The 15,778-nt window shown below is 42.3% G+C and overlaps 1 protein-coding gene across 22 annotated transcripts in view; it reads left to right on the top strand.

Annotated features, from left to right (window-relative positions):
• The window catches only part of DLG1 (discs large MAGUK scaffold protein 1), a 291,832-nt gene that overhangs the window by 227,329 nt on the left and 48,725 nt on the right, over nucleotides 1–15,778 (top strand). For all 22 annotated transcript variants that reach the window (XM_036351776.1, XM_036351782.1, XM_036351770.1 and 19 more), the window contains one exon: nucleotides 9,965–10,079. In XM_036351776.1, the coding sequence (XP_036207669.1) occupies nucleotides 9,965–10,079 (115 nt within the window). The remainder of the gene's footprint in view (nucleotides 1–9,964; nucleotides 10,080–15,778) is intronic.

Below are 15,778 nucleotides of genomic sequence, written 5' to 3'. Positions count from 1 at the left end.
TAGCTTTAGTACAGCATGGTATTTAGACATTTATGTTATTTATGAAGTGATCATCCTGATAATTCTAGTACCTACCTGGCACCACACATTGTTATTCCAATATTATTGACTGTATTCCCTATGCTGCACTTTCCATTCCTGTGACTATTTCGTAACTACCAATTTGTACTTCTTAATGCCTTCACCTTCTTTACTTAGCCTTCCAACACACACACACACACACCCTCCCATCATCTGGCAACCTTCCGTTTGTTCTCTGTATCTATGAGCCGGTTTCTGTTTTGTTTGTTCATTTATTATGGTATTTGCCTTTCTTACTCTGACTTATTTCACTTAGCATAATACCCTCTAGGTCCATCCATATTGTCCCAAACAGTAAGATTTCATTTTTTATGGCCAAGTAATATTCCATCTTCTTTATCCAGTCACCTATTAATGGGCACTTATGTTTCCATATCTTGACTATTGTAAATTATGCTGCAGTAAACAAAGGGGATGCATGTATCTTCTCAATTTAATGTTTTGGATTTCTTTAGATAAATACACAGAAGTGGAATTGCTCGGTTATAATGTAGTTCTTTTTAATTTTTTGAGGAACCTCCTTGCTGTTTTTCATAGTGACTGCACCAATCTGCATTCCTACCAATAATAGTGCATGAGGGTTCACACCCTCACCAGCACTTGTTGTTTGTTGATATATTGATGATAGCCATTCTGATAGGTCTGAGGTGATACCTCATGGTTTTAATTTTCATTTCTCTGATGATCAGTGACATTGAGCATCTTTTCCCATGTCTATTCACCATCTGCATGTCCTCTTTGGAGAGGTGTCTATTCAGGTCCTCTGCCCACTTTTTTAAATTAAATTGTTTGTTTATTGATGTTGAATTATATTAGCTCTTTGTATATTTTGGATATTAACTTCTTATTGATGTATCATTGGTGAATATCTTCTTCCAATCTGTGAGTTGTCTTTTCATTTTGTTGATAGTTGTGTGTTGTTGTTTTTCTGTGCAAAAACTTGTGAGTTTGATGTAGTCCCATTTGTTTATTTTTCTTTTATTTTCCTTGCCCAAGGAGTTATATCAGAAAAAAAAATATTACTAAGAGAAATATCAAAGACTTTATTGCCTATGTTTTCTTCTTGGATTTTTTATGTTTTAGAGTCTTATATGTAAGTCTTTAATCCATTTTGAGTTTATTCTTGCGTATGGTGTAAGAAGGTGGTCTAGTTTCATCTTTTGCATGTATCTGTCCAATTTTCCCAACTTCATTTATTAAAAAGGCTATCTTTACCCCATTGTATGTTCTTGTCTCCTTTGTCATATATTCATTAGATTCCACATATGAGTGAGATCATGTGATATTTGTCTTTCTCTGACTGGCTTATTTCTCTTCCTTTGTCTTATATTAATTGACCACATAGGCATGAGTTTATTTCTGGGCTCTCTGTTCTATTCCATTGATCTGGTTTTTTACCAGTACCATGCTGTTTTGATTACTATAGTTTTGTGCTATAATTTGATATCAGGTATCGTGATACCTCCAACTTTTTTCTTCTTTCTCAAGACTGCTGTGGTTATTTGGGGTCTTTTGTGGTTTTATATAAATTTTAGGATTATTGTGATTCTGTGAAAAATGCCATTGGCATTTTGATGGACATTGCATTGAATCTGTTGATTGTTTTGGATAGTGTGGACATTTTATCGATGTTTATACTATTTTTTTAATTTTTCTTTATTGATTAAGGTATTACATATGTGTCTTTATCCCCCCTCCACCCCCCCCCCCCCCCCCCCCCGCTCATGCCCTCATCCCCCTGGTGTCTGTGTCCATTGGTTATGCTTATATGCATGCATACAAGTCCTTTGGTTGATCTCTCCCTCTTACCCTCACCCTCCCCTACCTTCCCTCTGAGGCTTGATGGTCTGATCAATGCTTCTCTGTCTCTGGATCTGTTTTTGTTCATTAGTTTATGTTATTCATTATGTTCCACAAATGAGTGAGATCATATGATATTTATCTTTATCTGACTGACTTATTTCGCTAAGCATAATGCTCTCCAGTTCCATCCATGCTGTTGCAAATGGTAGGAGTTCCTTCCTTTTTACAGCAGCATAGTATTCCATCGTGTAGAAGTAACACAGTTTTTTAATCCACTCATCTGCTGATGGGCACTTAGGCTGTTTCCAAATCTTAGCTATTGTAAATTGTGCTACTGTGAATATAGGGGTGCATATATCCTTTCTGATTGGTGTTTTTAGTTTCTTGGGATATATTCCTAGAAGTGGGATCACTGGGTCAAATGGTAGTTCCATTTTTAGTTTTTTGAGGAAGCTCCATACTGTTCTCCACAGTGGCTGCACCAGTCTGCATTCCCACCAGCAGTGCACAAGGGTTTCCTTTTCTCCGCATCCTCGCCAACACTTGTTTGTTGAGATAGCCATTCTGACAGGTGTGAGATGGTACCTCATTGTCGTTTTGATTTGCATCTCTCATATGATTAGTGACTTTGAGCATGTTTTCATACGTTTCTTGGCCTTCCTTGTGTTCTCTTTCGAAAAGTATCTATTTAGGTCCGTTACCCATTTTTCGATTGGGTTGTTTATCTTCCTTTTGTTAAGTTGTATGAGTTCCCTGTAAATGTTGGAGATTAAACCCTTATCAATAGAGATAACATTGGCAAATATGTTCTCCCATGCAGTGGGCTTTCTTATTTTGTTGATGGTTTCTTTTGCTGTGTAGAAGCTTTTTATTTTGATGTGGTCCCATTTGTTTATTTTCTCTTTAGTTTCCATTGCCCTAGGAGCTTAATCAATAGAAGCATATACTGTGTTAAAAAATAGATAGTATAATAATATACTATCTATTTTTTAACACAGTATATGCTTCCATTGATTTGTATCTTCTTCAGTTTCTTTCTTCGGTGTTTTATAATTTCCAAGTACAGGTCTTTTACACCCTTGGTTAAATTTATTTCTCAATATGTTATTTTTATGCAATTATAAATGAAATTGTTTTCTTGATTTCCCTTTCTTATAGTTTATTATTGGTGTATAAAAATGCAACCAATTTCCAAATACTATATTTTTGTATCTTACTAATTTGTTTATCAGTTCTAATAGTTTTTTGGTGGAATCTTTAGGATTCTCTATACACCATTTCATGTCACCTGCAAATAATGACAGTTTTACTTCTTCTTTTCCAATTTGGATGCCTTTTATTTTTCTTATCTGATTTTTTTGTGGCTAGGACTTCAAATATTATGTTGAATAAAAGTAGTGAAAGTAGACAAGCCTGTCTTGCTTTATCTTAAGGAAAACACTTTAGGTTTTCCCCATTGAGTATGTTGTTAGCTGTGAATTCGTAATATATATGGACTTTATTATGTTCTCTCTATTTCCACTTTGCGAGAGTTTTTATTATAAACTGCAGGTCTCGTGCACGAATTCGTGTACGGGTGGGGTCGGGCCAGCCTGCCCCTATTGGGGCCAATCGGGGCTGGGCCAGCCGGGGGAGGGGACGTGGGAGGTTGGCTGGCTTTCCCCGCCCCCGATCAGGGTGGAGGGGCCGATTGGGGCCGCAGTGCTCAGCAAAGCAGCCAGTTCCGGTCGTTCCGGTGTTCCAGTTACTTGGCTTTAATATATATAGATGGATGCTGGGTTTTGTCAAGTGTCTAATGTCTTTCTGCATCTGTTAATATGATCATGATTTTAATCCTTCATTTTGTCTATGTGGTGTATCACAGTAATTGATTCATGAATATTGAACCAACCTTGTAAGCCAAGAATAAATCCCACTTATTCATGGTGTATGATCTTTTTTATCTACTGCTGAATTCAGTTTACTAATACTTTGAGGATTTTTGCACATATGTTCATCAGGGATATTGGCCTGTAATTTGCTTTTTTGTAATGTCTTCAACTGGTTTTGTCAGTAGGATAATGCTGTCCTCATAAAATGAGCTTGGGAGTCTTCCCACTTCTTGAATTTTTTGGAATTATTTGCAAGGAATAGGTGTTAATTCTTCTTTGAATGTTTGAAAAAATTAACCTGTGAAGCCACCTGGTCTAGGACTTTGTTTGTTGGGAGATTTTTTTATTGCTGATTTAGTTTCATTGGTAGTAATCTGTCCATTCAGATTTTCTGTCTCTTCTTGATTTAATTTTGGAAGATTGTAGGTTTTTAAGACTATCCAGTTTTTCCAGATTGTTCAATTTATTGGCATATAATTATTTATAATATTTTCTTATAATTCTTTTTGTTTTTGTCATATCAGTTGTCACTTCTGATTTTATTTATTTGGGTCCTCTCTCTTTTTCTTGATTGAGTCTGGTTAAAGGTTTATCAATTTTGTTTATCTTTTCCAAGAACCAGCTCTTGGTTTCATTGATCTTTATTATTTTCTTCCTTCTCAATTTTATCTTTGTTCATTGTTCTTTTTCAAGTTTCTTTAGCTGTAAGGTTAGATTGTTTATTTGAGATTGTTCTTCTTTCTTGACATAGGCCTGTACTGCTATGAATTTCCCTTTAGGACTGCTTTCTCGGTGTCCTATAGATTTTTGGTGGTTGTGTTTTCATTTTCATTTGTTTCAAGTTATCTTCTGATTCCTTCCTTGATCTCACTCTTAGCCTTTTCATTGTTCTGTAACATGTTACTTAGCATCCATGCGTTTGTGTGGTTTTCAGGGGTTTTTTTCTTGTAGTTGATTTCTGTTTTCATACAATTGTGGTCAGAGAAGATGCTTGGTATACTTTCAGTCTTCTTAAATTTATTGAGACATGTTTTGTGGCTTAACATGTAGTCTATCCTAGAAAATGTTGTGCACTTGAAAAGAATATATATTTTGCTGCTTTCAGGTAAAATACTCTAAAAAATATATAAATTAAATTTATTTGGTCTAATATGTCATTTAAGGCTGCTTTGTGTGCTAGGGTGAGGAACTGCGGCATGGAAGGGTTACGGAATGTGCTAGGGGGAGGGACTGAGGCATGGAAAGGTTACCGATTGTATTAGGGTCCGAGATCCTGGCAGAGAAAAATTGCTAGATTGTCTTAGAAAAACAGTGTATTATGATTCAACCCAGCCAGGTATGACTCCGTTTACCTCCCCATTCGTACTTGTAAACTTTGTGTGAACCCTGCCAGTGCCAGGAAATGCTTTGTAGTGTTGCAGATAAAAGGCTTTGCTGTACCCTCCATCAGCACTATAAGCTGCGAGGCTCCCAGATGGGGGAGGGACGCGGCTGTAGTCAGCTGGCCAGCTTAATAAAGGCTCCTAAATTTAAATTCTGAGTCGGTGGTCTATCTCGCTGATTGAACCCATAACACTTTGTCCTTCTTGAGTTTCTGTCTGGAAGATTCATCCATAGATGTCAATGGGGTGTTTAAGTCCCTTATTGTAACTGTATTATTGTCTATTTCTTTATGTCTATCAATGTTTGCTTTATATATTTAGATGCTCCTGTGTTGGGAACATATATGTTTACAAGGATTATATCCACTTGTTGGGTTGATATAATGGACTTTGTTTTAAAGTCTATTTTGTCTGATATAAGCATTGCTACCCCAACTTTTTTTGTTGTTTTGCATGGAATATTTTTCTCCATTTCCTTACTTTCAGTTTATGAGTCTTTCAATCTGAAGTGGCTCTCTTAAAGTAACTATTGATAGTATGCAATTATCATCATTGTATTATTTATATTTATAATCTTTTTCTTCTTCCTATTCCTTTTTCTTCTTCCTATTCCTGCTCCTCCTCCTCTTCGTCTTTCTTCTTCTTTCCTCTTCTCTCCTATTCTCTCTTCTTCTTCTCCTTCTTCTTCCTTCTTCCTTCTTGCTTCTTCTTCTCCTTCTCCTTTCTTCTTTCTGCTTCTTGTCCCTTTAACATTTCTTGTAATACTGGTCGAGTAGCTTTTACTTATCTGGGAAGGTCTTTGTCTCTCCTTCAATTTTAAGTGAAAGCCTTTCTGGGTAGAGTAGTCTTTAGGTCCTTGCTTTTCATTTGTATCACTTTAACTATTTTGTGCCAATCCTTTCTGGCCTGAAAAGTTTCTATTGAGAAATCATCAGACAGTCTTAAGGGAGCTCCCTTGCAGGTAACTAACTGCTTTTTTCTTGCTGTTTGTAATATTTTCTCTTTGTCTAACCTTTGGTATTTTAATTTACAATGTATCTTAGTATAGGTTTCTATGGGTCCATCTTGTTTGGGACTCTGCCCTTTGTGGATTTGTATGTCTTTTTTCTTTGCCAGGTTAGGGAAGGTTCCAGTCATTATTTCTTTAAATAGGTTCTCAATCCTTTGTGCTCTTCTTCTGGTACCCCTCTGATGTGAATGTTGTTATGTTTAACATTACCCCAAAAGTCCCTTAAACTATCCTCATTTTTCTTTATTCTTTTTTCTTTTGCTCTTCTGATTGGGTATTATCTTCCAAATTGCTGATTTGATCTGCTGCTTGATCTAATCTGTTGTTGATTCCTTCTAGTGTATTCTTCATTTCTGACTAGTTCTTCTTTTATGATTTCTATATTCTTTTTTATGCTTACTATCACTTTGTTAAAGTTCTCACTGAGTTCATTTATTCTTCATCTAAGGTCCTTGAGCATCCTTATGACCAGTGTTTTGAACACTGTATCTAGTAGATTGCTTTCCTCCATTTCATTAAGTTCTTTTGATGGATATTTCTCCTGTTCTTGTATTCTGGACATGTTTCTTTGTCTCCTCATTTTGACTACCTTTTACGTTTGTTTCTATGTATTAGGTGTATACTAGTATGCTACATCTCCCAGTCTTGGCAGGGTGGCATTCTGTTATAGATGTCCTGTGGAGCCCAGTGGCACAGTCTTCCTGATCACTTAGCAGGTGCTTTAGGAGTGTTTGTGTGGGTTGGGTATGCTCTCTGTTGTAGTTGGGCCTTGATTGCTATTGGCATGCCAGTGGGTAGAATTGAACCTCAGGCTAACTGACTGTAAGGATTGGCCACGGCCGTAGCGTACAAGCTACTGTACAGGGGCTGACTCCATGGAGTACAATTTGCCCCAGTGGGGTCTGTTGCCTGCCAAGATCTTATTTTAGGTGTGCTACTTGTGGAGCTAACCCGGTGGTGCTCTGTTGTGGTCTGATGCCAGCCAAGAAATATGTTGGTTCTGGGGCCTCTTGGGAGGGACTTTATTGTTGGTCAATGTCAAATGCTACCTGTGACTGGCCCAGCGCTACTTATTAGGAGCTTCAAAATGATCTGCCATTGGTAACTGCCCGTGCTGAGCCCGGATGCTCATGGGAGGGAACACACTGAGAACCAAGGCTGGCTACCACCAGTACTGGGCCTGCGGTAGGTCTGCAAAAGGCCCCAGGCACCCCAAGACTTCCCATAAGGCTCAGCTGATGAGAGCCTGCGGTGTTATGCAAGTTGGGTTGTTGCAGGATCTCAGGGAGTCACCAGTGTTAGCCCCAGATCTGGGCCTGAGGCCACTCAGCAAAAGTCTCAGGGTGCACCAAGGCCAGCCACCACCCACCTGGGGCCTGCAGACCTTTGCAGTAGGTCAAGGTCTCCAAGTCATCAAGCTGGAACTAGTGGAATTCACCAGGCTAATGCAGATTCAGATTTGGCCATATGGAAGGAGGGCTCAACACAGCTGTCCCTCCAGCATTCACCCTGAAGCCATGCAGCAGTTTTTCTTTCTATGTGTCTGGCACCGCACCAACCCCTGAACTGGACAGAATTCCTTGAGAGGTTTTAAGAGAGACTGCAAAGCAAACCCAGGCTTGTTGCTGCTGAAAGAGCCTCCAACCACATCTTGAATTGGCTACGATAGGGTCTCAGGGAGTCCTCAGGGTAGAGTCAGTACAGTTCACCAGGCTAATGCAGATTCAGATTTGGCCATGTCGGGGGAGGGCTTACCCCAGGAAATTCGATGCCCTTGGGCCATGCGGGATGGGGCTCAGCCCAGAGACAATGGCAGCCATTCCTCCAGCCTTGTCCTAAAGCAGTGATGGCGAACCTTTTGAGCTCAGGCGTGTCAGCATTTTGAAAACCCTAACTTAACTCTAGTGCCGTGTCACATATAGAAATTTTTTGATATTTGCAACCATAGTAAAACAAAGATTTATATTTTGGATATTTATTTTATATATTTAAATGCCATTTAACAAAGAAAAATCAACCAAAACAATGAGTTCGCGTGTCACCTCTGACACACGTGTCATAGGTTCGCCATCACTGTCCTAAAGCCACACTACTCAGTTTCTCCCTGTACATCTCTGGCACCTCCCTGAGCTTGACCAGAATTTCTCCAAAGTTTTTTAAGAAATACTGCAATGCAATTCTAGACTGGTTGGTTCTGAGAGAGCCTCGATATGTACAAGTTGGGTTAGGGCAGAGGGTCTCAGGGAGTCATCAGGGTGGAGCTAATGGAGTTCACTAAGCCAGTGTAGATTTAGATTTGGCTGTGTGGTGGGAGGACTCAACACAGGGACAATGGCAGGAGTCCCTCCAGCTCTCGCCCAGGAGCCACACAACTCAGTTTCTCCCTGTTTGTCTTTGGTGGACTTCCTCATTCTCTGTCTTCTTTGGAGCCGAGCCCATGGTGAGTACCTGTGAGTGAGAGTTTGTGCACTGGCCCTTTAAGAAGATGCCTGGGTTCCCAGCACCACTCTGTCTCATCCCAACAGATGGAATTCCCACTGATTATCACAGACAGATGTTATGTGGACTCCTCTTCCTGACACTGGTGTTCTGGGCTGGGGGACCAAGCATGGGGCCCAGTCCCCTCACTCCTCAAGGGAAACCTCTGTAGCTAAGATAACCCTCCAGATTCTCAAGCACCACACATGGGTGTGAGAGCCAGGCCACTTCATTTCTCCGCCCCTCCTGCCAATCTCTACATGGCTGCTCCTTTATATTCTTAATTATAGGACTTCTGTTCAACTAGTCTTCAGATGGTTATCCAAGTTGCTTGTTCTGTAATTTAGTTGTAATTTTGAAGTGGTCATGTTGAGGAAGGAGGTGGGTGCAGTGCCCACCTACTGTGCCTCTTAATCAGAACCTCCACAAAAATGCTTTCTTGTTATCTTGATTCTATTTATTTCCTCTGAGAAAACCAAGAAGTCATATGAAGCTACATGGAGGTGTTCCAGCCAGTAGCACCAGATGAAATTCCAGATGACAGCCAATATCAACATATGGCCTTTTTTAGCTGACTATACCAAAATGTGAACAGAGAAGAAGAAGAAAAAAAAATACAATAACATGGAAAGAAATCTATAAAAGAGATAGGACCCTTTAAGTTAAAAATAAAACTGTTTCTCATTTTTTTCCAGATGGCAGAAATTCTGCAAGTAAAAAAATTAAAACGTTTCCATCATATTAAAAATACCTTAAATAAAAATGTTTTCTACTTCAGATTGTTTTTTGTGTCTTATTTTGGCATTTTGAAGATTTATAAATTATAAAATGAGTTGAGGTAAATTTAACTTCATTTATCAGTTTTTAAGGCCTATTTTCCCCATATTATTGACCCTACACAAGTTCTGTATTTAAGAATATAAGAATAACTGATTTCCTCACAGAGAAAAAGTCAGTAAACAAAGTATGTAGTATAAATTATTATAGGTTTCTTTTTTTTTAAGTATAAAAATTATAATACGTTCTAATTTTTTTTTAATTTACAGTTAATAATGTAAGATTCATACTGGTATTTGATGCATGGAAATTGTCTTTTAATTGATTAAATGTGATATGAACTTTGAAATAACATATGTGAAAATTCAAATTCAGCCAGTACTAATTTATGGTACATTTAGAAGATTATTAATTTTTGAAATATGCATAATGGGGGAATTGTTACTCTCTTAACGTTCTAACCACCTTTAACCAATTATAGGTCAGATTACATATTTAATACTTTAAGTGGCTTAGTTTTTAGAATATAAAATTTAAATTTATTTCTCTTTTTCTTTCATCAGAATACAGTCGTTTTGAAGCCAAAATACATGACTTACGGGAGCAAATGATGAATAGTAGCATTAGTTCAGGATCAGGTTCTCTTCGAACAAGCCAAAAGCGATCCCTCTATGTCAGGTAATTTTTTTTTTTTTAATTCTAATTATGGCAAGTCTTAATTATTTCTGCATGTAAATTCTTTCAGGATTTTCACAATTACTGATTTAGTTTTGCTATAGAAAAATAAATTGCAAACCAAGGAACATTTTTTTACGGTTGATTTCCTGATCTTTCAAGAATTGGAATGTTGTTATAATTTAATTAGTGATATTTATATAACCCCTTGAATAAAAATAGTAAAGAAAAACAAAATAAACATGGACAAAAAAAATTTTAAGGTGGTTATTTTACTGAATCAGTATTGTAGGTTGATGTGTCATATCATCCAACACTAATATCCTATCTAATAAAAGAGAAACATGGTAATTGGCGTACGACCGCTACCCTTCCCATTGGCTAATCAGGGAGATATGCAAATTAACTGCCAGCCAAGATGGCGGCCGGCAGCCAGGCAGCTTGAAACTAACATGAGGCTTGCTTGCTTCAGTGACGGAGGACTCCAACATTCCCCGCCTGCCGCTGCAGGCCTCTGAGCTGGCAGTTTGAAACATAGTTACAAAAATAGAAGCTAAACAAAACCCCAGAAACCAGCTTTCAGCAAGCTGGGATCTCAGACTTGGAGTTGATACAGAGTTTCGATTGTAGAACCTAAACAAACCAGACACCTGCTTTCAGGAGCGGAGGCCTAAGAGCTGGAGCCTCAGAGCTAAAGCTGGCACAGAATAAAAAAAATAAAAGAAAAAAAGGAACGGTTGGGAGCTTCAGTCACCCCCAGCCTGAAAACAGCCCTCAGCCCCTCACCCAGATTGGCCAGGCACCCCAGTGGGGACCCCCACCCTTAAGGGTGTGTGACCAGATGCAAACAGCCATCATCCCCTCATCCAGGCTGGCCAGGCACCCCAGTGGGGACCCCCACCATGATCCAGGACACCCTTAAGGGCAAACCAGCCAGCCCCCACCCATGCACCAGGCCTCTATTCTATATAGTAAAAGGGTAATATGCCTCCCAGCACTGGGATCAGCGGAGCTGAGAGGCCTCCCGGCACCGGGATCAGCATGACGGGGCAGCGCCCAAACACCCTGATCGCCCTGTGGCTCTGTGTGTGACAGGGGGTGGGGCCACAACCTCCCTATCGGCCCTGCTCTGTTCCTGACAGGTGAAGGCGCCCCAACCCCCTGATCGGCCCTGCTCTGTGCCTGAGAGGGGGGAGCTCCCCAAACCCCTGATCTCCCTGCGGCTCTGTGTATGACAGGGTGCGGCGCCCCAACCCCCTCACCCCACAGGCCCTGCTCTGTGTGTGACGGGGTAGAGCCATAACCTCCCCATCGGCCCTGCCCTGAGTGTGAGAGTGGCGGCGCCCCAACCCCCTGATCCGCCCTGCTCTGTGTGTGACGGGGCGGTGCGCCAACTCCCCTCTCGGCCCTACTCTGTGAGTGACAGGGAGGAGCTCCTCAACCCCCTGATCGGCCCTGCTCTGTGCGTGACATGGGGCAGCACCCCAACCCCCTGATTGGCCCTGCTCTGTGCATGATGGGGTGGCGCCGCAACCTCCCCATCTGCCGGGAGCCGGTCCATGCTTGCTGTTTCAAGGGACCTGGCATATATGGCATACTGTTCTTAATATGTTTGCTCACCTTCTTGGCACTATGTGTTTTAACCAAGGTCTCCTCTCTGAGAAAGGTTGTTTCCCCAGGTAGGGATTTTCCCCTGAAGTTAGGGAGGGAATAAAACCTCTTAACTAAGTGCCAGGCGGGTAATTAATCACTTTAACTACGAACAATCGTGCTTAAGCTACATAATCTTTACTCCCTGGAATGAAGATAAGAAACGCCCTAACCTTTGTAATAGAGATTGATAGGATTGAATCAACTGGTATAAATACAGATGCAACAAGACAGCAAGACAGAACTTAGAATACAGAGCTTAGAACACAGAATTAAGAAGACAGAACCTACACGGAACCTAGAGAAAGAAGAACTTCACTGGAGAGAACATGGCAAAAGATCCTGGACTGAACCTGACTACAGAAATTGGCAAGAGAACCTGGTGACTGAACCTGGCTGGAGAACCTGGACAGAACCTGGCTGGAGAACCTAGCGAGGGAACATGGCTACAGAATCTGGCTGGAGAACCTGGGGAACCTAGCAAGAGAACATGGACACAGAACCTGGCTGGAGATCCTAACCAGAACTTCGCTGGAGATCCAGACCAGAACTTGGCTGGAGATCCTGGCTGGAGATCCTGGCTAGGCTGCTGATCAACTGAACACTGTCTCCATGTCATTCCTTCTTCGCCGACTCCGTCCACACCTTTGGGGACCCCTGGACCTGCTGGGGCTGGACCCCGGCACCCATCGACCCTGCCTTGAGTGTGACGGGGTGGTGCCCCACCCCCCAATCGGCCCTACCCTGAGCGTGACTGAGGGTGGCATTGCAACCTCCCGATCCGCCCTGCTCTGTGCATGACAGGGGATGGCGCCCCAACTCTGCAATCGGCCCTGCTCTGAGCCCGACCAGGGGCTGCACCTAGGGATTGGGCCTGCCCTCTGCCACCCAGGAGCAGGCCTAAGCCAGGAGGTCGTTATGTTCCGAGGGGTCCAAGACTGCGAGAGGGCACAGGCCGGGCTGAGTGACCCCCCCCCCCCGAATGCACAAATTTTTGTGCACCAGGCCTCTAGTTTACTTATATTCTTTTATAATAAAACTAGAAGTCTGGTGCACAAAAATTTGTGCACTCGGGGGGGAAGAGGGGGTCCCTCAGCCCGGCCTGTGCCCTCTCGCAGTCTTGGACCCCTCGGAACATGACGACCTCCTGGCTTAGGCCTGCTCCCGGGTGGCAGAGGGCAGGCCCAATCCCTAGGTGCAGCCCCTGGTCGGGCTCAGAGCAGGGCCAATTGGGGAGTTGGGGCACCGCCCCATCATGCACAGAGCAGGGCGGATCGGGAGGTTGTGATTCCACCCTCAGTCACGCTCAGGGTAGGGCCGATTGGGGGGTTGGTGCACCGTCCCCTGTCACACTCAAGGCAGGGTCGATGGGGAGGTTGCGGCGCCACTCGATCATGCACAGAGCAGTGCCAATCGGGGTTGGGGTGCTGCCCCCTGTCACTCACAGAGCAGGGCCTATCAGGGGGGTTGGGGAGCTCCCCCTGTCACACACAGAGCAGGGCCCATCAGGGGTTGGGGCGCCGCCCTCTATCACCCACAGAGCAGGGCCGATCAGGGTGTTGGGGCGCCGCCACTCTCACACTCAGGGCAGGGCCAATGGGGAGGTTATGGCTCTACCCCGTCACACACAGAGCAGGGCCCGTGTGGGGGGAGGAAGGTTGGGGCACCGCACCCTGTCACACACAGAGCAGAGCCGATCAGGGGGTTGGGGCGCCACACCCTGTCACACACAGAGCCGCAGGGTGATCAGGGGGTTGGGGAGATCCCCCCTATCAGGCACAGAGCAGGGCTGATCAGGGGGTTGGGGCACCTTCCCCTGTCACGAGCAGAGCAGGGTGGATAGGAAGGTTGTGGCCCCGCCCCCTGTCACACACAGAATCACAGGGCGATCAGGGGGTTTGGGCGCTGCCCCCTGTCACGCTGATCCCGGTGCTGGGAGGCATATTACCCTTTTACTATATAGAGTAGAGGCCTGGTGCACGGGTGGGTGCCGGCTGGTTTGCCCTGAAGGGTGTCCTGGATCAGGGTGGGGGTCCCCACTGGGGTTGCCTGGCCAGCCTGGGTGAGGGGATGATGGCTGTTTGCAGCTGGTCACACATCCTTCAGGGTGGGGGTCCCCACTGGGGTGCCTGGCGAGTCTGGGTGAGGGGCTGAGGGCTGTTTTCAGGCTGGGGGTGACTGAAGCTCCCAACCGTTCCTTTTTTTCTTTTCTTTTTTTTTATTCTGGGCCAGCTTTAGCTTTGAGGCTTGGCTCCAGCTCTTAGGCCTCCGCTGCTGAAAGTAGGTTTCTGGCCTTTGCTTACAATGTTGCGATTCTGCTGGCTGAAGCCTGCAGACTAAAGCAGGTTTCTGGGGTTTTGTTTAGCTTCTATATTTGTTACATAGTTGCTTAGAGTTGCAGCTCAGAGGCCTGCAGCGGCGGGTGGGGAACGTTGGAGTCCTCCGTCACTGAAGCAAGCAAGCCTCATGTTAGTTTCAAGCTGCCTGGCTGCCGGCCGCCATCTTGGCTGGCAGTTAATTTGCATATCTCCCTGATTAGCCAATGGGAAGGGTAGCGGTCGTACGCCAATTACCATGTTTCTCTTTTATTAGATAGGATATTCTCCATTTGAGTAATAATTACCTTGGCAATTTTTATAATAGCAAAGAGAGCATATATAAATAATAGCTTCAAATGTGAATAATACCAGCAAAAGAGTACAGATTCAGGAAATTTCTACATGCATTTTTTTAAACACTTGGGAGAAAATTATTTTTCTATGACATAAGATTAATGTGGCAGCATAAGTCTAATAATATTATATTGATACCATTAGTACATAAATTGTTCTTTTCCATTTCTTTGGCTAATACAACAAATATAGATATCCTGTTTATTTGTATTTTGTATCCTTTTTTAGTATAGCCTTTACTTAGTACTTTATTATACTACCTAAGCCAGCAGTCGGACATCCTTAGTGCTGCCGCAGAGGCAGGAAAGGCTCCTGCCACCATCGCTGTGCTCACCAGCCATGAGCCGGGCTTCTGGCTAAGCAGCGCTCCCCCTGTGGTAGCACACTGACCACCAGGGGGCAGCTCCTGCATTGTGTGTCTTCCCCCTGGTGGTCAGTGTGCATCATAGCGACCAGTAGTTCTACCATTCGGTCAATTTTCATATTAGCCTTTTATTATATAGGAATTGTTTTAACTTTAGATTATTATTACAAGTAGTTTGTATTATTCTTTATAATTATTCTCTCATTTCTTTTGGTTATATTGGGGAGGCTATTGCTAATATGTTTTATTCTTCTGATGAGAAATGAGATATATGACATAAAATATACATGTATCCTGTATATGTTTGGGTATGTATAAATATATCAATACAAACAAGCATGTACTCTATACTTGTTTATATATGATATGACTTATTGTCTCAAAGAATTTTATTCTATGATACATAATAAAAGGAAGCTTTTTTCACTTTCTTCTCATGTTCTATTCCTACCCCTTTCATTCCTTCTACCCTGCCAATGATCTGGAATTCCTAAATGTATCAAATTGTTCTCTCTTTCCACTAATTCTAGCAGTACTTATTAAACTCTTCTGATCCAAAATTGTTAAAAGTATTTTATATGTAGATACCCACAAAAAATGTAAAGATATAGATTTGTGTTTATATTCTTTTTTCTTTTTCTTGGTTATCTATATTTTCTAAGTTTAATGTAATTAACAGGTGTTACCTTTAATATCTGATTGAATAAAAACATAAAATTCAAAACATTAGGTTATATTTGTTTTAAGTACATTAATGAGTCATCTTCACTTTTTATTAATTTTTACTTTTAGAGAATACTTTATTTTTATTAATTATGTCAGATTTATAATGAAAAATAACTGCAACTGCCCTAACTGGTTTGCCTCAGTGGATAGAACGTCGGCCTGTGGACTGAAAGGTCCCAGGTTCGATTCCAGTCAAGGGCATGTACCTTGGTTGTGGGCACATCCCCAGTAGGAAGTGTGCAGAAGGCAGCTGGTTGATGTTTCTCTCTCATCGATGTTTCTAACACTCT

This window comes from Myotis myotis, unplaced genomic scaffold (genome assembly GCF_014108235.1).
Source record: "Myotis myotis isolate mMyoMyo1 unplaced genomic scaffold, mMyoMyo1.p scaffold_m19_p_2, whole genome shotgun sequence".
In the NCBI taxonomy this organism is placed as follows: Eukaryota; Metazoa; Chordata; class Mammalia; order Chiroptera; family Vespertilionidae; genus Myotis; species Myotis myotis.
The sequence above is the reverse complement of the archived record's forward strand: the minus strand, read 5'-3'. Positions and strand labels throughout refer to the sequence as shown.